This window comes from Lepidochelys kempii, chromosome 15 (genome assembly GCF_965140265.1).
Source record: "Lepidochelys kempii isolate rLepKem1 chromosome 15, rLepKem1.hap2, whole genome shotgun sequence".
In the NCBI taxonomy this organism is placed as follows: domain Eukaryota; kingdom Metazoa; phylum Chordata; order Testudines; family Cheloniidae; genus Lepidochelys; species Lepidochelys kempii.
Genome location: NC_133270.1, coordinates 27858398 through 27880025, shown reverse-complemented (window position 1 = coordinate 27880025; position 21628 = coordinate 27858398). Strand labels below are relative to the sequence as shown.

The 21628-nt window shown below is 41.1% G+C and overlaps 3 protein-coding genes across 6 annotated transcripts in view; 1 reads left to right on the top strand and 2 right to left on the bottom strand.

The window, feature by feature from the left end:
• TMEM116 (transmembrane protein 116) overlaps positions 1-20401 on the top strand; it is a 59416-nt gene extending 39015 nt beyond the window's left edge. Inside the window, exon 11 of one of the 3 annotated variants that reach the window (XR_012155021.1) lies at positions 18045-18108. Coding sequence is in view for 2 of the 3 variants with exons in the window: in XM_073312526.1 (XP_073168627.1) it covers positions 18045-18113 (69 nt within the window). In the remaining variant the exon portion in view is untranslated. Of the gene's footprint in view, positions 1-12555; positions 14801-18044 lie in introns of those variants that run through there. The other 2 variants (XM_073312526.1, XM_073312527.1) reach the window with 2 other exon arrangements.
• On the bottom strand, positions 1945-7142 carry LOC140898560 (disintegrin and metalloproteinase domain-containing protein 9-like). Its single transcript, XM_073312523.1, has one exon. The coding sequence runs from the start codon at positions 4754-4756 to the stop codon at positions 2528-2530; it is 2229 nt and encodes a 742-aa protein (XP_073168624.1). The 5' UTR covers positions 4757-7142; the 3' UTR covers positions 1945-2527.
• MAPKAPK5 (MAPK activated protein kinase 5) overlaps positions 7842-21628 on the bottom strand; it is a 31425-nt gene continuing 17638 nt past the window's right edge. The window contains exons 9-14 of one of the 2 annotated variants that reach the window (XM_073312538.1): positions 20199-20386; positions 17406-17526; positions 16568-16698; positions 13151-13272; positions 12177-12281; positions 7842-11794 (exon numbers count right to left, since the gene is read on the bottom strand). In XM_073312538.1, coding sequence (XP_073168639.1) covers positions 11700-11794; positions 12177-12281; positions 13151-13272; positions 16568-16698; positions 17406-17526; positions 20199-20386 — 762 coding nt within the window. In that variant the 3' untranslated portion in view covers positions 7842-11699. The remainder of the gene's footprint in view (positions 11795-12176; positions 12282-13150; positions 13273-16567; positions 16699-17405; positions 17527-20198; positions 20387-21628) is intronic. The other variant, XM_073312540.1, reaches the window with a different exon arrangement.

Sequence of the window (21628 nt, the reverse complement as noted above, 5' to 3'; positions counted from 1 at the left end):
TAGACAATGATTGGTTCCAAGCCAAATTTCCACAAATTATAACAGAGAAAACATGGATTTAGTTAAACCAAATGCCTGACTTGTCAGATCCAAACAACCCTGAGTCAACTTTCTTGGCTTTTTCACTATACCCAGAATCCACTGTTCTTTGGCAGTCACTCCAACTACTATTCCTCCCCCAGAGGAAATTCCAGTGGGTCCATTAGAATCCTTCAGCTGGTTACTGTCAAAGGGCAAGTAGCCCTAAAACCAAGACCCCAATCCAGCCACTGGGTGTACATTGGCAGGCCATTACACATGCACAGGTTATTCAGCTGCAGCCCTGGAGCCTTCGTTGCCAGCTGGAAAAAGCTGAAAAAAATTCCACTGCTCGCCTAGGCTATTTGGTGAGAACAGAGGCTTTGGAGCAACCTCCAAAATCAAAGCATTGCATTGTGGGACAGAGTTAGGCCCAGCTGAGCGCATGCAGCGGGAGCACTTGGATGACCATATTGCTGATGTACTAGTTCAACCTAGACTTCAGCTAAAGGCCTTGTCTTAGGTGTTATTCCCAACCATTATTGCTAATGCTTGTAAAACACCTGGGATGGTTATTGGATGAGGTTACAAGAAACTTTGAAGGGTGTTATCACATAGCACAAAGCCAGGGGCCAGCTAAAGGCTCCCCTTTGCTCGATTCTGGAGCACGGAAATACTGACAGGCCTCTGTAGTGTGGTCGGAAATTCAGGCTTCTAAGCTGGGAAGAGGAAGAAAAGCGTTTTGGCCTTTGCATCTGAAACGCCAGCTGCAATGGAATGTTTCAAACAGCATTTTTTCTTCTTCTTTCATGTCTGGTTGAAGGTGAACAGTCTACAACATGTGACTGAGGCTAAAGAGGCCTGAGACTATAGCCGCACGAGTCCCCTGTAGGGAAGGACATTAGGGTTTGCAGACTGTTTCACGTATCTACAGAAGTTTTATCAGTTGCTGTGTGTAAACAGAGACTGGTCTCCCTTAAAGAGATGGCAGTATCACCCATCCCAACCATCAGTGGCCCCCAGCGATGTCAGTCTTCTACTACCTCCTTTTCCAACACCTCCCCACCTTAAGATAATGAGTAGTGTGTGCTTGGAGAAATCCTTTGATGTACTGGAAAGGGACAATTTGGTGAATGGGGTGCTGGACGGCTGTCAGCAGCTACTATTCTGAGGCTTTGGGCAGGGGGCAGGAAGCTTGAAATAGGAGCTTGTGAAGGGGAGAAATGCAGGAGGGCCATAGGCTGTGTGGCCGAAAACAAGCATTTAAAAATCATGACTCAGCTCCCCACGTAGCGGGAGACGACTTTAAACAGTGAGAGACTTTTTTTTTTTTTAAACAATGTTTTTTTCTGGTCTGCGTTCTGACCTGTGAGCCTACAGGGTGAGGTTGGCTTCAAAATTCAACCTGAACTGCCAAAAACCACAAAAAGGGGTAAGCCCCTCCTCCCCCCGTGCTGGCTGCTTGGAGGGGATTCCACTTGCCTCTCCTATGCCCTGGGGTGGGGTAAGGCGGGAATGGCTGCCATTGAGCCCTCTCTAGCCTTTGTCCTGATAGATAACCCACCTCCCTCCTGACCCTCTCTAGGAAGCCTCCACGGCTTCTTCCTTCACTCACCTATATTTGCCCACGTGCACCCGCCCACACCAGTGTCCTTCCCTTGGGGTCACCGACCCTTTCTCCCCACCCTGGCCCACCTGTTCTTCACAGTGCCCCTCTCTGCCTCCTCACAGAATATGGGGCTGCCCTCTTCCCTCAGGGCAGCAGAACTTCAGCCCCACGGGTAACAGTGGGGGACACGGACCGTACCCATTTCTTTTAAGAGCTGCCTAAAGTCCTCCTCCACAGGCTGTAGGGAAATGGTAGCCATCTTAACCAAGGGCTGCCTGTGGCTTCTGTCTCACTAAGAACAAGGAGAGATGGCCATTTGGAAAGCTGACTTTCGCTGAAGGGGACGATATTAGGTGCCAGCCTCTGCTGAGGGAAAAACCTGTGGGTTGTGAAGAAAAAAATGGCAAAAAATAGGAACCTTAGCCCTAAATATTAAGTTTTAAAAACTCCCAACTGGGTCTTGCCCCTTCTCTGCTAGCTTCTGTGTCAATTCACCATATCCTAAAAAAACACAATGGTGATAAACAGGGAAGCAAGGCTGCCAGATTCCAGTCAGACCCCAGTTACAAACCCTGGCACAGACAAGCTGTGAATTGCTTAGGGCCTGTTTGGGGGTCGGGGGGATGATATATTGATTTAAATCCATCAATTTTTTAATTTGATGACCGTTTTGCTATTTGATTCCAAGACCAAATTTATTTAAATAGTTAAAAAACAGAACAAACTGCCAAAAGTGTATGTGTGTACGTATAAAGTAAATTTACATGAGTCCTACAGAAACTAGTCATCCGGACCCATTGATTCTCCGGCTGGGTTCCCCAGGCATTTCCACAGCTGCTCTGAGAAACCCTAAACAATGGACTTGCCACTCTGCACTGGCTTTTTGAAGCTAATGCTGCCTTATTTTGACATGCTCCGGATAGGTGGATTTCTTTGCCCAATGCGTTCAGATGCTCTATGAATCACTTTTGACACAGGCTTTTTAAGTAAGAGAGCGATAACTGCAGTGACTATAGCAGCAGCAATGGTTATACCCAAAATAGTCCCAACAAAACTAAAGAGTCCAATTTTGGAAAGTGGTGGGGGCCCACTGTCAATGCTTCCTCCAAAGCCAGCAAACTGACAGTTCGGAGGGGCCCAGCCATCATTACAGTGGCAGTTCTCATTGCTGTTGCAAACCCCTCTACTGCTGCACTTCTTTAAAGAACAGTTGGATGTCAGCACAGTTGTCTCATTAATACATGTATGGTTAATACAAATCTTGTTTGTACCACACTTTGCGCCATCTTCTACTATACCCGTATCAGAGAGCTCCATCCCCAAGTGAAAGTCTGTCCCCCAGCACCACATGTTGTCCACTGGTGTTTGAATTATGGTCATATGATCCTCCCGCCAAGGTATTCTTTTTACATTCACACACTGCAGCCTTCCGCACAAGATGTTTTCCAACGTACATTTCTTAAACTTTACATCACCCCCATCCCCTCCACAGTTGCCAAACCGATCCCCTTTTACGTTCACTTCTTGGAAGCAACTTTCTGGAGCTGCCTTGGCTGCTTTGCCAAAGAGGTGTTGACATTGCAAACTGTGAGTAGAGCAAAACCCATGAAAACAGTAGCCGTTGTCACTGCATAAAGTCCCGTCTTGCATATACACATTCTCTTGGCACCATGGAGACGTCCCATTGCAATACTCAGGCAGGTCACATTCATTTGTCTTCTCTCTGCATGTTCTTCCTTGTTGAAGATACTGACATTTGTGACAGCACTGTCCCAAAGCACAAATCGCTCCTGGCTTCAACTGGCAAGTGTGATCACAGCAAGGGTCCTTTTTACACTGCTTTTTGGAGCCACAATCGCACTGTTCTCCTGCATCTACTATGAAGTTGCCACAATGCTGCACATGAAATAGTTCCTCAATTTCTGGGATGTTGTTCAGACAGTGTCCTTTCCTGGACACTATTAGGTCAAAATAGTCTCTAGAACTGCAGTTACTGAATTGATGGACTTGTATATGATGCGCATTCATGATGCAGGTACTGTCATTGGCACATACACATTCTTTTCCGTCATGTTTTATGCCAACATTATGTCCCAACTCATGAGCAACAAGTACAGCAAACTCCCTTGAAGGGCCATGCAAGAATGCTTCGACACCGGATGCACGATTCTTATCACAGACACTTCTCAAGTACGCTTTTCCAATGTTTGCTCCAAAGTTCATATACACAAACAGGTGTCCTACATCATGTGGCGCCCGTGGATAAATGTGACGTTTTCTCCAAAGGTTAAAAGTAGAAAGAACCTCACTTATATTGTGTGTAATTTTGATGGGGTTGCTTTCTGTCCAAATTTCTAGTCCAGTTAGTAGTACACGAAGACGAAAAGGATAAAAAAGCTCATCCACCATACTGACTACATCAACAACTTGCATTGAAACATTAGTTATATTTCCTCCTGAATATTCAAACCGCAGTTTGTCCACCACTATAAGAAGCTCCATATACTTAGTGTGCGTCCAGGGATGAAATTCTTCCACTTTGGGAACCTGCCTCCTCTCTGTTTCAGAAGCTTGATATTTTATCTCCTTGGCGGTTAATCCACACATCACAGCCTTGGGTTCCATCTCCTCTGTTCGATAAATACGGTGCTGGAATGTAAAGGAAGTCTCTACAGGTTCAATGCCATAGTTTAAGCTCCCAATCTGGAGAAACCCTCTGAGTCCAGAGCAGGTGCTGAGGGCCACGTGAGACTCTGGGGTATCTTCCACGTACCCATGATAGTAGCAATCATCTGGAATATGGGGCTGATCAACTCTCAGTTGACCTCTAGCATCATAAGTGAAGACTGGAAAATTTTTTACTAGGAATCCTTTCTTCTGCTTTAGGTGAACAATGTGGTTCTTTCCTTCTGCCTTGATGACATAGGACATCTCATCCTTGGTGGCTTTGCCTTCCTTGGCTGCTAGCTTCCTTGGAACTATCACTTCATAGGAAGCAAACCGTGGAGGTAGATGAGGACTAGAGACTGTGCTGGGAAGGAGAGGCCCCAGCAGCACCATGGAGACGCCCAGTCTGAGGAGCAGCCTTTGTCCCAGCACTCCGTCCCTGGCCATCAGACTCCTCCGCATTAACGCTGGATTAAACTGAATGCTCTCTGGATCTGATTTATGGTTGCTGCTACACAAACTGCAGTAGAGAAGGGAAACCTTAGGGTGTTAATGCAGCAGTACTGCCCTTAATTCAATCACAGAGCAGCTCCTTCACCCAGTACAGCCCAGCATCTTAAAAACATACAGGTAATGCCCCTCTCTCCATTGCTAGTTGCTACCCATACCCCTTACTAACTGCCTCCCTCCCTGACTCTGAACATTTTAATGACCAAGTTATGTTCCCCACACTCTCCTTACATATCACCAGCTAGATCTGCCTGAAGTATCAAAGCTGCCTGCTGCCTTTCACATATATTTTTATGGGCACCCTCCCCATGTCTCCTTTGTATTTTCAGGGGTGCTCTCTCTTTGTCTGGCAGGGCAATACTACGTCCAACAAAGCAGCAGGCCAGCCAGAGAGCCCATCCTGCTATATTATACAGCACAGAAACACTAACAAATCTCTCTAATGTGAAAGCAAATTTAGGCTTCTAAACTGGGAAGAGGATAACACTTATAAAATGTTACTCCTGAAACTTCTGCTACAATGGAATGTCCCAGATGGTGTCTGTTTCTCCTCGTGCCTCTTTGAATATGAACATTCTACGGCATGAAGCTCAGAATGCAGCCATGTGTTCCCCCATGCAGGGATGGGCATGAAGTGGAGATTTGGATCCCTGGGATTCTACTCTATATAAATTTTGAATGAACAAGGCAATGGAAAGATAAAGGGTGGTGAACAGTGCTTCAGTCACTCATTGGGACCTAATATAGTAACAAGACACACCTTGGGTTATTAATGAATGATTTTTGGCGCACGGGCTAGCATAATGCCCTTTTCTGTACATCCTATTGCTGCTCAATTAGAGGCTGACATTTTATTAATTGTTTTTTGGAAAGTGGGTTGCATGCATTGAGCCTTCTGCTCTGAAAGTTATTCTCACAGTAGGGTGAGAAAATAAAGAAGAGGGTTGTAAGCTTCCTGTCCGCTACAATTTTACATATATACAGCTTGCTTGTGTTTTTGTCATCTCTCTTCTTTCGAGTTACCAGGACTTTTTAGGCCTGTTCTTTCCTCCAGCAACATGGATGCTGTGTCACAGCAATGCTTTATAGACCAAATAGCCACTCACTTTCTATTATGCTAAAGATTAAAAATAGTTTTACTGAACAGTTAGGTTATTTACAATGGAAAGTGGATTGGAGAGGCAGCAATGACCCAGAATTGCTGTCACTGTGTCTTCCCCATCTCCCTCCATCACCAGCCTGCCTATCTTCAGCATACAGGTCTCCCCTCCATTCCCTGTCAATTTTAGGAGTGCAGAGATTTCTTAAGCATTTTTGACTGATGAGGTCCTCCTTGGGTTGGTGTCCCCGTGTAACAAGGCCAATTAGAATGTGCCTTTGGACAGTCACTGTTTTCCTGTCTTCCTGCCATATTCTAACAGGGCTCTGAAGATATCTGACTGATATCAAATGCAGACTGTAATACAGTGAAGTATGAGTTAACTAACTACCCAAGAAGCAAGAAAACACATCAGTCTCCTAGTAGAAGGTGTTCTTTACTGAAAGGTTGAACAAAATTCTCCTGGAAATCTTGGGACAGTTCCCATTTGTGTAAAGTTCTTATAAAAGCAAAATCATTCCAGCTAGTGAACACAGTGAACTCAAACATAGTGAACTCAAAACCTTGCAATGCCTTCCTTTGCTTCAATTTAATTTTCTTTAATGCAGTGCCTTGAGAGTTTTCCCTTTACGCAACTCATTAAGGAAATAAGAATAACTACCATAGTTTCTGCTTCCAAGAATACCCTTACAGCATGGGGTCACCAAACGTAAAAGAAGACATCAGATTTAAAACATTTAAATGGAGTCTTAGCTACCACAGTAGAAACACATCAACTTTCTCTCCCCAACTCAAAAATTACAGCTACAGTAAGTTATCCAGTAGAACCTCACTCAGAGTTACAAACACCAGAGTTAAGAACTGACCAGTCAACCACACACCTCCTTTGGAGCCGGAAGTTCGCAAACAGGCAGCAGCAGAAAAGGGGAAAAAAAGCACCTACAGTACAGTACTGTGTTTAAATGTAAACTATGGGGAAAAAATAAAGGGAAAGCAGCATTTTTCTTCTGCATAGTAAAGTTTCAAAGCTGTAGTAAGTCAATGGTCAGTTGTTGATGTAAACTTTTGAAAGAAAAACCGTAACTTTGTTCAGGGTTACAAACATTTCAGAGTTACCAACAACCTCCATGCCTGATGTGTCTGTAACTCTGAGGTTCTACTGTATACACTGACAGAATGGGGCTAAACTGTATTCTTATTTCAGAGTAGCAGCCGTGTTAGTCTGCATCTGCAAAAAGAACAGGAGGACTAGTGGCACCTTAGAGACTAACAAATTTATTTGAGCATAAGCTTTTGTGAGCTACAGCTCACTTCATTGGATGCATAGAATGGAACATATAGTAAGGTATTTATACATACAGAGAACATGAAAAGGTAGAAGTACCCATACCAACTGTAAGAGGCTAATTAAGAGGAGCTATTATCAGCAGGGGGGAAAAAAACTTTTGAAGTGATGTTCAAGATGGCCTGTAGCCCACAAAAGTTTATGCTCAAATAAATTTGTTAGTCTCTAAGGTGCCACAAGTACTCCTGTTCTTTTTGTATTCTTATTGAGCGTATAATACTGCCATCTAGAGGGAGGCATCACAGTTACTAAAGAAGAGATGACAGGTTATCTTGCCCCACCTATTAGCAGTGTGAGATTGTCACCTACCTTTATTTTCTGGTGCTTTGTCTAGCCCAGTTTTGTAGTTTGCCCTTAAACACAGCACATTACAAACATGAGTAAGTTAAGCCGCCCAGCACTCTTGTGAGGTACAAAGGACTGTGACTATTCCATTCTACTACAGGCAGGTAAAACTGAAGCAGAGAGATCAGATGACTTATAGTGAGAGAGAGCCCAGTTGTCCTTGGTGTTGACCACAGGACTGTCCCTTTCTCCCTTTGGGCTACAAAGATTTAAATTCAGCCCTGATCCAAACAAAAAAGCCAGATACCTTTTTAAGTTTAGTAAAATCATTTTTTATGTACACTGATGAATAATATTTACAATCTAATACTGATCCAAAATAAACTAATATTACAAATACACTGAAAAGGAGAAATGAAAATATTCTTAATACACAGAAGATAAACATGTCATATGAAGGGTTCCAAGAGAGATTTCCAAAGGAAAAACACGTGGTAATGATATCAAAACTTTAATATCTTCCTCTTTCCAAGCCAACATATTCTCCTTCTAGACAAGTTCTTCTACTCTTTTCTTTTTTAAGTAGCCCCAAACAGTCAAATCACAAGATAAGCCAGTTTTATATTTAAAAAAAATATATAAAAGGTCAAATGATTTCAGGCAAAGATTTATTTTAGAGTTTTACTTAAAAACAAAAGAACCCCTCACATACTAGCTTCCTTCATCATTTGTTTTTTTAATAAAGAAAATTTTATGAAATTTTTATCTTTTATGGGGTACCATCCATCAGACCCTTTCAATTCAAGATATTTAAAATATTACAGTCTGCTAAGGAGGACTGGTGGAGTTTATTACCAAACAAAAATATGCACAATCAAGACAAAATACCTGGCAGTTTCATCCACTGAAAAATAAAAATGTAGGGCAGAAAAAAATAAAATTTACGTACACTAATGGATTTCATTTAAATAGTTTTATTTAATTTTGAATTCAAAAATTTAACTTAATTTTTAAAAAGTAAAATAAATCAGTTTTATCATTTTATAAAACCATTTGACCTTCAGTTTCAACTAGTGTCACCGTAATCTCTTCCTTCCTACACACATTTCAGATTAATCTCTTCTCAATTAGGATATGGACAATATAATCGAAGTAAACTTGCAAAAGGCAGTTTTTCCACCAGAGACTTGGAAATTTGACTTCTCCCCCTCCAAACCTGCACCGTTAAAATACTGAAACAGTTCTAAGTCAGATCTGAATTTACCCATCTTGCAATTACTAATGGCATGAAGTCATCCTGTCATTTTAAATAAATTAAAACCGATAAATGGAGAAGGGACTCAGTCACAATGTTCAGTAACTAATCAGCCAGTTATAGGTCTTCCTTGCCATTTTCTAGCCCTGGTTTGGATTTCTCCTAGAAGTAGTTGCCACAATATTCTCTAAGGTTTTCTACAAAATGGATATTTTGTATTGTGGAAACAGTTTGAAGCTATTTCTTACAGGTGATTACACAGTAGCAACACCAAAAGCCCATTTTGGCTTCACTTCCAAAGCAAAGCAATATGAAAATACCAGGTCACTGGTTAAGGCAGTAGTACCCAAAGTTTGGCCAGTGGAATTCTACAAGGCAAGCCTTGTCATGATCACCTTTAATACCGGAGGCAACCTGCATGAGAGAACAGGTCCCTGCATGCTATACTCCATCTTGCTCACAAAGGAGAAATTGGCTGGACCACAAGAGAGCATGGCATTCTGGGACCACTATTTTTTGTTGCCTAGCATTCCATATTAAAGATGAGGATAACTACCATCTGGTCCATTTTATATGCGAGCTACATGTGGCCTTATGCTCCTGGGAAGATGCCAGTGGGGTGCTCAGTTGGGCAAAGTTTGGGCCTCCTGGCTTACAGGATAAAACTTCAAAGTGGTCTGTGGGGAATTAGCTACACAATTCCTATTAAAATGACATGACTGCCTTGTTTAATTCTCCATACACCACGCTTAAAAGTTGACAATTAAGATGTCCCAGGAAAAACAGATGTCGAGTGAAAGTTTAAAACAATCTCAAATATTTAAAGACTTTGTGGATGTTGACATGAGCGAGAGATTAGTGCAAAGGAAAGGTGTACAAGCCTGGAGCCTTGCAGCTGCTACTACAGAGAAGTGAAGAATGCTCATTTCTGCTAACGTATTGTACCTATGCCTTAATCTGAAGAGGTCATCTCTTTTATGGGGGAGGACAGTTAAAGTATCCAAATTCCATTGTGCTATGGACCACAGCCTTGGAAGTTATTCCCATCTCGTTTAGTTTTATGGGGCAGGACAGTTACTGATCAGAACTAGCCAGAGATCAAGTTCACTTTCCCAAAAAATTAGGTTTCCAGCAAGGAACCATTATTCATTGCCTGCTAGTTCACTACCTTTCTCATTAGTATGTATCCGTGCACAAGTATTCCATGTAGTGTTTAAGGGTGCAATTCTTACTTAGGCAAAAATCTCCCATTGTAGTCAGGGAAGGTGCTAGCTAAGTAAGGACTGTGTCCTAAAATTACAATAATCAGGCAGTTTAAAGCTTTAATAAGTGGGTGTACTACTGGAAGGGATTAAAACCGCCAACACACAGAAAATGTACGCATTGGAAAAGAATGCAAAGTGGAACATCTCCTTTATGTAGGAAAAACCAAGTTATTGTTTACAAAATCCTACAGAAAGGATCCGATGCAGCTTTGCCTGCCAAAGCAAACAGGTAAGAGGAAGTCTGATTTAGAAAAAGACAGAATGTGGCCCAACTGCCATACTGAGTACACTGGGAGATTTATGGCTCAAGTTGTTAAATGTAAACCAAAGAGTAATGAGCTATGAAATGTAACAAAGTTCAAGAGTAATTACTCCTAATAGCCCTGAATTGGCACTTCAGACGGCAGACCATAATTCTTCTATGGCTGCACAGGTATAGTACCAAAATATCTCTATAAAAAGCCTTCAACGAGTCTCAAAAGAAAGGAAAGTATTAGAAGATAGAAAACTAGAAATATTTACAGATTTTTTTTTAAATTAAATTAAAAAAAAAAAAGCTTTTTTTTTTTTAAGCCAAAGTTTGATTAGTGTAAGGATTTGCCCTTGGTGGCCTTCACCGTGTGCTGCAGCATAGGGACTTGAGTCGGGGGCAGCTCTAGGTCAATCCCTCCCCAGGCAGATGAAGTTCAAGAAAATCATAGAGCGAATGTGCTTGGACATAGATGGATCACCACTATCCATCTCGCACAGTGGCACCGTGATTATACACAGGATGATCCCTTCCAGCCAGGAGGACAAGCTTGACTCCATGCTTCGCCAGGGTTATATATTCCAGAAGGAAAACGGTGGAGTGGTGGAAAAAAAACAAAACTCAGGCTCAACTAGTCATCTGGGGAAAAAGCAAACAAATCCACCCACATGTTGCTGCCTGAGAGAGGTATCACCATTAAAATAAAAACAATACACACAAGTTACTGAAGTTTTCCCCTACTGTTTTAAAATAAAGAAGAGGAGTCTGATGCTGAACAGCGACTCAAGTCCTGGTGAAGCCAGGAGGAAGATGTGGAGCTGGAGGAGAGAGATACAAAATTACCAATCACAACTAAAGATTATAGCAAGAGTATGGACTTGAGTGCATGTCTCCTTAGCAATGCTAAGAGTGGCTCTTGGGTTATCTGGCAGAGGAGAAATAATTCTGCTGTCACTACAATGCTGCAGATTTAAGGTAAAAAGGGTGCCTGTGAAGTTTTTTCCACAGCACTTGCTTCAAATATTTACTGAGCAAAATGCTAAGAAACTGTGGTTGTCTCATTCATGTACTTAGTCACTGCAGCTGTCTGTATAGCAGATGGAAGGCTGCTTCTGCATCTGGTTATTAAGAAAACAAACTGTCTTTAACAATATAATTTGTCCCGTTCAAGGGACTCATGAATTAACAGTACATGAGTGATCATATATACCTTGAGGAACTGAGTTTTAAAAAAATATTACAGTACCAATGATTTTTGTATCTACAACTATACAGGATTTTCAAGCAGTGTGGAAATTTAATGAAATAATTATGATTTATAAATTTACATAAAAAATATTTTACAGTTAAAGAATAGCTCTCAAATGGTTAAAAAAAATAAAAGAAGAAGCTCTAGCTATTGTGAATCATGGGAGTTTGTCTGCTCTTCAATAACTTGTTTCACTATTTCTGCCAGCTTTAGCCGGTCCACCTTATCTGTGAATCCTCTGCCTGAAATTAAAGAAAAAGCAAGTCAGTTTCAGTGCAGTGCAGTGCAGGCAGACAGTCATAACAGGCTGAATACAAACTGATGCTTTGATCCCAGACAGTAAAACTTAGGGTAACATTTTCAAAAGCCCCCAACTGACTCAGAGGCCTAACCCACATTCAAAAATCAATGGGACTTAAGTGCTTTTTGAAAATTTTACCTGAGCCTCAAATATAAAATTTAACAGGTTTTAAAAAACCATTTAATTCATGCTCTGTGCTGGCAAACTGACACCATTTGGGGCCATCTAAGCCTGAATGGAATTAAAACAGGTTCGTTAAAACGGTTTCAAAACATACCCTGCATGTAAGAGCAGTCTCTGTCTTAAGAGAAGGTGCCACTTACCATTCCAGCTGAAGCTCTGTAGAGTGTCTCGTAATAACTTACACTCCCTATTATATTTCCATGCTTCCTGCATCACTTCATTCAGTTTCTCATCTTCATTCTCTCCTATTTAAAAGAAAGACAAGATAAAACAGAGATTTGTCATATAAATTCTCAGCAAAGGAGGCACCCTTTTTCTCCTGCTTACTGGTTTTGGGAGCAGAGGCTTTGTTTAGCAAGCCAGTTTAATAGCACCACATGCCACTGTTAAAGCAAGGTGTTAACACTTTATTACACAGATAATTTACAATCCACATGCCATTACAAAGAGCAATCCTATTCTTTTAATTGGAAAGTTTTGCAGTGATCTTGCCCACATCTCAATCCCTCTTTCTCCCAGGTCTCCATTGGGCTGTACCAAGAAGAATCCATACAACTGCTGTGAACAGCAACTCATTCCCCAGACTCTGTAGATTGGCATTCTATCCTCTCCTGCCTCTTGACCAACAGGGTGGTGATTTCCTTCAAAAGGCTGCACAACTGACAATACAGACCTCCACTGATCCCCTACAGTGGCATGGGTGACTCCCAAGCACTGGAAGGCTCTTCTAGCTAGACATCCCATCACACATAAATCAGCAAAGGGTCACACCAAAGTTATGCATATGAATCAATCTTCTGCAGTGAAGTTTCATGTATAAGGTGCCATAAAGATATACGTTCTAGGGCAAAAGGGCATTGATTCATGTGTGTTAGCTTTACCTTCAGGGCTGGTAAAAAGGGACAATTCCAAAGATGCTGGGCTTTTCTGCAAAGAAACTTTTGTCCTACAGCTATAAAACAAGCCCCTTTAGGACTCTGTGTCAGGCAAAGAGCCCCCTATCTCCTGAGACTGACTATAGCAATAGGAACGCTGGGCATACTCCTTCACTGCTGACACAGGGGCTAAACTGGCATCACACTAAACGTGCATTAGCTTTCTTAAAAGCGGTGACCTTTACCAGCCTGTGGTAGAATACACTGTGCAATGACATCTCTGAGTTTTTCCAGAGCCACATTGGAATCGTCGCTTCCATTCTCAGGATCGTGGATATAGACACCATCCTTTGGTTTAGTGCTGTAACAGATGGGAGTGAGAAGGAAACACTATGACTGTCTGAGCACAACACAGCCATGTAACCAAAAGCCAAATCTAAGGTGAAAATAACTGCTAATAACAGAAGTTTGAAAGAAGTCTGATCATATCCATTACTCAATACATAATTCTGAACCCATGTATATTTCTCTTATGGGATCTGGAAACCTGTAAAAGAAAGTAGATTTATCAGAAGTTCTGACAACACTCTGTCATATGATGGCACCTTAGATCAGAAGATTAAGACTTTTACTAATGTCAATCAAGTAACATGCTCAATATTTTGGTGCGGGACCTTGTCAAAGGCTTTCTGAAAATCTAAGTACGCTACATCCACTGGATTCCCCTTGTCCGCGTGCTTGTTGACCCCCTCCAGGAATTCTAGCAGATGGGTGAGGCAGGATTTCCCTTTGCTAAAACCATGTTGACTCTTCCCCAACAAATTATGTTCATCTCTGTGTCTGACAATTTTGTTCTTTACTAGAGTTTCAACCAGTTTGCTCGATACTGAAGTCCACCTCTTGAATACTGTGTGCAGATGTGGTCGCCGCATCTCAAAAAAGACATATTAGAATTGGAAAAAGTTCAGAAAAGGGCAACAAAAATGATTAGGGGTACGGAACGGCTGCTGTAAGAGGAGAGATTAATAAGACTGGAACTTTTCAGCTTGGAAAAGAGACGACAAAGGGGGGGATATTATGAGAGAGGTGTGTAAAATCATGATGGGTGTAGAGAAAATAAATAAGGAAGTGTTGTTTACTTCTCATAACAAAAGAACTAGGGGCCACCAAATGAAATAAACAGGCAGCAGGTTTAAAACAAACCAAAGGAAGTATTTGTATAAGTAGGGGCATAGCGAGCAGATCGAGGGACGTGATTGTCCCCCTCTATTCGACATTGGTGAGGCCTCATCTGGAGTACTGTGTCCAGTTTTGGGCCCCACACTACAAGAAGGATGTGGATAAATTGGAAAGAGTCCAGCGAAGGGCAACAAAAATGATTAGGGGTCTGGAACACATGACTTATGAGGAGAGGCTGAGGGAACTGGGATTGTTTAGTCTGCAGAAGAGAAGAATGAGGGGGGATTTGATAGCTGCTTTCAACTACCTGAGAGGTGGTTCCAGAGAGGATGGTTCTAGACTATTCTGAGTGGTAGAAGATGACAGGACAAGGAGTAATGGTCTCAAGTTGCAGTGGGGGAGGTTTAGGTTGGATATTAGGAAAAACTTTTTCACTAGGAGGGTGGAGAAACACTGGAATGCGTTGCCTAGGGAGGTGGTAGAATCTCCTTCCTTAGAAGTTTTTAAGGTCAGGCTTGACAAAGCCCTGGCTGGGATGATTTAGTTTGGGATTGGTCCTGCTTTTGAGCAGGGGGTTGGACTAGATGACCTCCTGAGGTCCCTTCCAACCCTGATATTCTATGATTCTATGAATATTCCTAGAAGGTAGGTAAATATCCTAATTGTCAGATGAGTAAACTGCAGCAGAGCGAGATTAAGTGGTTTGCACAGTGAATCAGTGGCAGAACCTGGAACAAATCTTGAAATCCTGATTCCCAAGCTGTCCTGCTCTAATCACTTTCTTATAGCTAGGTCTGCTCCATTCTAACTATAAATGATATAGAATCGTAGGACTGGAAGGGACCTTGAGAGGTCACCTAGTCCAATTCCCTGCACTCATGGCAGGACTAAGTATTATCTAGCTCATCCCTGACAGGTGTTTGTCTAACCTGCTCTTAAAAATCCCCAGTGATGGAGACTCCACAACCTCCCTAGGCAGTTTATTCCAGGGCTTAACCACCCTGACAGTTAGGAAGTTTTTCCTAATATCCAGCCTAAACCTCCCTTGCTGCAATTTAAGCCCATTGCTGCTTGTCCTCTCCTCAGAGGTTAAGGAGAACAATTTTTCTCTCTCCTCCTTGTAACAACCTTTTATGTACTTGGAAACTATTAGCATGTCCCCTCCCAGTCTTCTCTTCTCCAGACTAAACTAACCCAATTTCTTCAATCTTTCCTCGTTAGGTCATGTTTTCTTTAATCATTTTTGTTGCTCTTCTCTGGACTTTCTCCAGTTTGTCCACATCTTTCCTGAAATATGGTGCCCTGAATTGGTCACAATACTCCAGCTGAGGCCTAATCAGCACGGAGTAGAGTGGAAGTAGGCAGGGCAGGAGCAGGGCCTTATGGAAGGGGTGAAATGGGGGCAGAGCCGGGGGGGGGGGAGGGTCTTTAATCGAAGTAATTCTAAAAGTAAATGCGTGTTTTGTCGTTTGAGTGAGGTGAATTACTGAGTATTTATATTTTATTAAAACCCCTCTTCGCATTACAGTTTTAAAAAGTTAATACATTGACTTTTAATAGCATACGATATTATGCTTCATTTTTTTTCATTTTTGACTATACAGTACTTTTGTATCATTGTATGAAAAAAAGTTTCAGTGATGCGACCCTCGGACCAATGTACTAGTCCTCATGTGGCCCTTGTGGTGATTTGAGTTTGAGATCCCTGATCTAGAGAAATAAGAATAGGGTCAGAACCAGACATGCCAAACCCATGAAAAAAACACAGAAATCGGGCTTGTTTTTGGCTTAATTGGTTTGTGAGTTCCTTGTTGGCTAGTTTTTGGCTTGTAGCTTGTTTGGCTTGTAGTTTGTTGCTTCTTTTTTTTGATTGTCAAAAGAGGGCAAGCAGGGGCAAGGGGGGCGTGGGGGAGAGAGTCAGGAGTGCACAACGAGCCCACCATAGTCTCAGACTGCACACCAGGGGGATCTAGTCACATAGAACGTTGGGGTTCTTAGGAATTGGCTTGTTTTGGCCTTGTTTTGAAATAGGATTAGCTTGATTTTTTGGCTTATTGTGAAAGTCGGCATGCTTATTTACCACATGAAAGTTGGCAACTGTGGTCAGAACTCAAACAAGAGCGTTCAAAACCAGGGTCTGCCTCTGATTTGCTGGGTGCCATATCACTTCTCCTACCTGCCTCACTTTCCTTATGTATAAGATGAGGATACCACCACCATTTTCTTACCTCACAAAGGTGTTGGGAGAAGCTGTGAAGATACAGCATGCTATACATGTATTATTGTTACTAGGTTTGACTCCAGCTGTTTCAGCACAGGAAGTAGGAACCAACCAACCAACTAGACATTTTAGGAATTTCAGTCAAACAAACCTCAACAGAGGTTTAAGTGTTAAACAACAATTGAAGCACCCTGGCTTCTGACATTTAGGAATTATTAGATTTAAAACATTAAAAAAAAATTTTTTAGGAAGTTACCCTAGCAATTTTCTCTTGCGTAGAATTGGATTGTTGACAGAGTGGAGGGGTTTGAGGCTGACTTTGAGGTCTTGGATTCTCATGTTAGCAAGTTGTTCTGCATGAGCCTGTTGTATCCCAGCAACCATTGCCTGGAATGGAAAAAGTTACACATAGTGTTTTAATTAGTTCCTTTGTGTATAAAAGGCTAATATAAGCCAGTACAAACACAGTTCATAAAAATCCTGCACACATTTCAGGGATACACAATAACATCAGGCTTGTGCTACACAAGACCAGCTCAGTACTGAGCAGTGATCCAGTGGGGGATAATACCCTGACCTTGCAAGGGCCTGGACTCAGTCTAATGGGTCTTCTCCATGTCTAACTTCCATGATCTTAGAGACCTGACTGTGCAACCGCCTTTGTGCAAATGAGTTTTCCACTTAGTCATTTAAAGGGGGGATATAGAGCACACAGCTGAACCCCTGCCTGCCGACCAATAGACTCATACCTTGGATCTGCAGCTAAACAAAGGAGAAAAAGGATGCAATACTCAAGTGAGCAAAGCACCTAGAGATAGAAGAGCCCTAATAGATCACATTTACTAGAATTGTCCATCTCCTCCTAAGCCTCAGGGTTGCTCTTTACAGCCAATCTTCAAGCATTTTCTTTCTATCCCAGTTTTAAATGAAACTTTTTGGTTTTAGGAACAAAGATTCTCCTTCTCTTTCTGAAGGTGATTAACCTCTGAGCTCTTAATCTGCAGGACGTAGTTTTAAAACAAAATGCTTAACAAATATCAATGTGGCCCGTTTCCAGACTTGACCTTTTTGAAATAATAAAATGTTATCTAAACCTTGTCCATCATCATTTGGGAAGAGGGCAAAATGTTATCGAGAGCTTCGGTGGAGTTTAGCCAGGGATGGTCCAGGACTCCTTCTATAGTCAGCCGTTCCTCGGGCTTTACCTTCAGCAGCCTGAGAGAAAAAACAAATCAGTCCTTAAAGATGCTCTGTTCTTTCTATGCAACAACCTGCTGTTCTACCTAGAATCAGAGTGCTTTTAATTTTGCAGTTACCATCCCCAGAGATGAGAGTTCTCCTTTGACTAGAATGCCAACAAAACCTCTCTCAAACAATTTGCTCCTTATCAGTCATTTTATTCCAATGTCCCTTTCTGGAGATCTATTTAAGCACTGCCGAGTTACAGTGGGTATCTTCAGTGACACAAAATGAGAAAGGGATCCTGTAATGACTGCACTCAGCTAACTTGTACCTTCAGATCCTGTGGTAGCAAAAGTTCTCCTCCCTTAAGAAATACCCAATGCAAAAAGGATCAACATTCTCTGGAAATGCACTTCTACAGTTTTGTCAGGTAGTGGGACTTACTTAAGGATTTTGTGCATGGCGGAGTAAGGCAGAATTTCAAAGTTAGGTATGTGTTTACTGAACAGACTCTGCTCCTATAATGCAACTTCTTAGCACTGTTTCCTCAGCAGAAGGATGGACAAGTGGACACCTCTACAACAGAGACCATCTCTGGTGAATTAGCAGCTCTTAGTTAAAAGAACTCTCCAGTGACGTACGGACTCAAGCAATTATTTAATGGTTGTGCTTGCAACAGATGGATGGCCTCCTTTCCCTTCCGTCCCTGACACTTACTGCACAGCCTCCAGAATACTCAACTCTCCCATGTTAACAGTGTAAATTAGCTATTTCCACCTAAGTTTCTAGACTGTCAGATATCTGCTTATTCTTTGCTTTTTACTTGTACCAACACTCAAAGCACAATTTTACTATAATGTAACAATTGTAAAGTCCCAGATAGGATTGTAAAGAAGAGTTGCATTATGAGATTCTGTGAAAACCTTATGGATTGTTATGGAGAGTATGTTTACAGTAGTAATGTAAGAAAGACAAATCACGAGACACTCACTAGAAAGAGCAGCCTGAAAAAGATTCTGCAGGTAAATTAAAGCTCCCACTATTAGGCACAACTGTTTAATAAAAAATAAGTTGTCGGTATTATGGCTGATATATTATTGGCATTGCTGATGGTCAAAGACAAAGGTCAAGTTGGAAATAGACAAAACAATACGGTCAAATTAAGGCACAATTTACTTTCTTGGACAACTATACCGTAAACTGATTGTACAGCAGAATTGTTCAATATAGAAAGAAAAAGTAAGTGACTTTTACAGAAGTGTCAGCAGTGCCCCTGGCTAGTCCATAACTTTAGGTACAAGGCACAGGTAGCAAACAGGCCTCCATTTCAGTTTTGATTCAAGACCCCAAACCATTTGTATTTTTTCCTTTAGATTTAAAAGGGATAATTTATATACTTAAGTAAAGATCAAGGCCACATATCAACTAAACGTGCTCCCAAGCAAGCAGCCACTTGAAGGCAGAATGTGACCTCCAGAGCCAAGGCTCATGTGAATAACAATTTTTTTTTTAAACTCCAAATAAACAGAAAACAGCACACATACAGGCTAAGAACCTCTCTCAAACAAGAAGATCCCCTATACAGACTTAAATATCTTCCTGCACATCAAGCCATAGACACAGGTTCTGACATATTTGCTGGAGAAGGACAAAGAGAAAAAGTAGTTCTGATAGTTTAATAAAGAGAATGAAAGAAAACTGACTTTATCCAAATTAGTGACGGTCTGTGGAATCCAGTATCGTGGCCATTTTGAAATACAGTGGAACCTTCTTAGAGTGAAGCTGCTGTATGAAAAAAGCTGATTTCACTCTAAGTGTAGGTTTCAGTGAAACCATAACTGCAATTTGTATGTCAAAGCCCTTCTGGACTTTCTCTACCATTATAAACAGGTTCCTCCAATATTTACAAAAGTATGCCATTGGTTTAAATTCCTGGAGTTTTTACAGTGCCTTAAAGGGGACAGTGTCAGGTTAAAATAATTGAATGGATTTGATTTTCAATATTTATGTTGCTTTTAATTGTTTGTTTTTCATTTCTCTGACTGAACAGTGAAAATGCAACTAGTCAGTTTCACTTTTAAAAAATGCAGTTGGATTCTGATCAGTTCCATTTTCTGGTTATCGTGCAATAGCAGAGTGCTGCAATGTTTGAGTTGCAAACACTTCAGGAAATATTTATTTGCTTTTAAAAAAATGCACAGAAATACTTTTTTGGGGGTCTTAGGCTTTAACAGGTTTTAACGCTAAAATTTTAGGCCAAATGTGACCTGACAGTGTCCTTTTGATAAAATACATATCAGAAAACCTGTTGCACTGTGCTCAAAACCCTTTTCTGATCAGCTGCTCCTTTTAGACTGGGTACACGTGCACTACGCACTGAACACCTGCACTTTTCCAGAAGTGTTGCTTGAGGATTTAACCGTACCACTCCTGTTAAAGGCTACATCTCCATGCAACTCTAAATATTTTAGTGGTAGGAGCTGATTAAAATTTGAAGACAGTGGTCTGGAAAAAGAGAAACAAGGGAAAACATTTACCAACCTTTGTTCATGCTGAATATGAAATACAACGTTCCAGCTTTACACACGGCAGACAATTTTTTCCCTTTTGAAAATGGAGCCTTTAGTGACAAAATATTTAGTGATTTTCCAATGTCTTGATATAAATAATAAAGAGTAATATAACATTTTCCTCAACTGACTCACTTTCTCACAATGTCTTTTGCCATTTCTGAGATCTGGCTCCATTCTTCCTCTGGAAATTCAAAACTTCCTGTCATGATCTTTTTCCGCATGTCCTTTGGAATTGTCCGACTGTGGTGTTTGGAGTAAAAAGGAGGGTATCCGCACAGCATCACATAAATAATGACACCCAGGGACCACAAGTCACAGCTCTGAAAGCAAGGAAATTATCACTTTTGGGGCACAACTTACGGCAAAGCACTGTGTAGCCATGTTAAAAGATCTACACGACTTCTTATGAAATGCTGAAATACATTTTGGTCTCTCTCTAGTGGTCTAGTCTGAATTAGTTTATTGGAGAGGGAAAAACAAAATCAACGAAAAGTGTCCAAACTCTATAAGAATTTAGATTTTAAAAGTGTTTTTCCCCCTCCCTTTAGATGCTTAATACTTTACCTTTTTCTTAAATAAAAAGATTAATTTTAAATACTTTTGTCAGCTAAATTGGTTGTGTATTTTTTAAAAAAATCTTTACTTTTTTAAAAAGAGTAATCTCCCAGTGTACTTTGTAATGTTCTGATAGTCACATGCTAAGATTCAAGTATCCTTGTATATACATCAGTCAAAAAAAAAAAAAAAATGTACAACACTTCGCAAGTTTGCCCAGTATACCTGCATGTGCCTCTGACATACTGAAGGCCCTTCCGACACCCAGATCCTCAGGGTGGATTTGGAAAGTAGACACCCAATGTATTTTGCTTCTACAAAAAGTCAGTTGTTTAAATTTTTTTTTTATAAACAAACTCCTCTGTGGTTTCACCAGATACCTTTCATGGACAAAATTTTCCCCAGGCTTCCATTGATTTCAATGGAAGATCGGAGCTTAACTTCTTTTGAGCATTCCACCCTTAGAGTCTACATCTTAACAGCCAGTTCTGTACTTACCCCCACCCCCCGAACCAGTACACACAAAATTTACAAAAAAAAACCACCTCAAACTCAAGGGAAGGGCTTTTCCTCCAATTTAACTTTGTAGCAAAATGACATGCAGCATTTATTACTTGTGAAGGTGGATCATTAAACATTTGCAATCAGAGTAGCCTAAATTACTATGTAAAGACAGTTTACGTGGGAGTTTATCACAGTCTATTTCAGAGAGCTGGGCATATGCTAGGTGCTCTTTTTGCAATGAGTCACATTTGGCAGGAGGATACTGGTAAGAACATTTTATACACCATTCCTAGCTAGTTAATGAAGCCGTGACTGAAAGCTGTTCAAGAACGAGCTGGAACAGTTCATTAAGTGATCTTTGTCACATACAAACAAGACTGATACATCACAGTATAATTCTAAAGGACAAGACAATAACTAAACTGGATGAAAAGGGATAACACACTGGCAACAAACTGGTTAACCTTGTCAATACAGGTACGCACTGTGGAGTTCATTCCTAT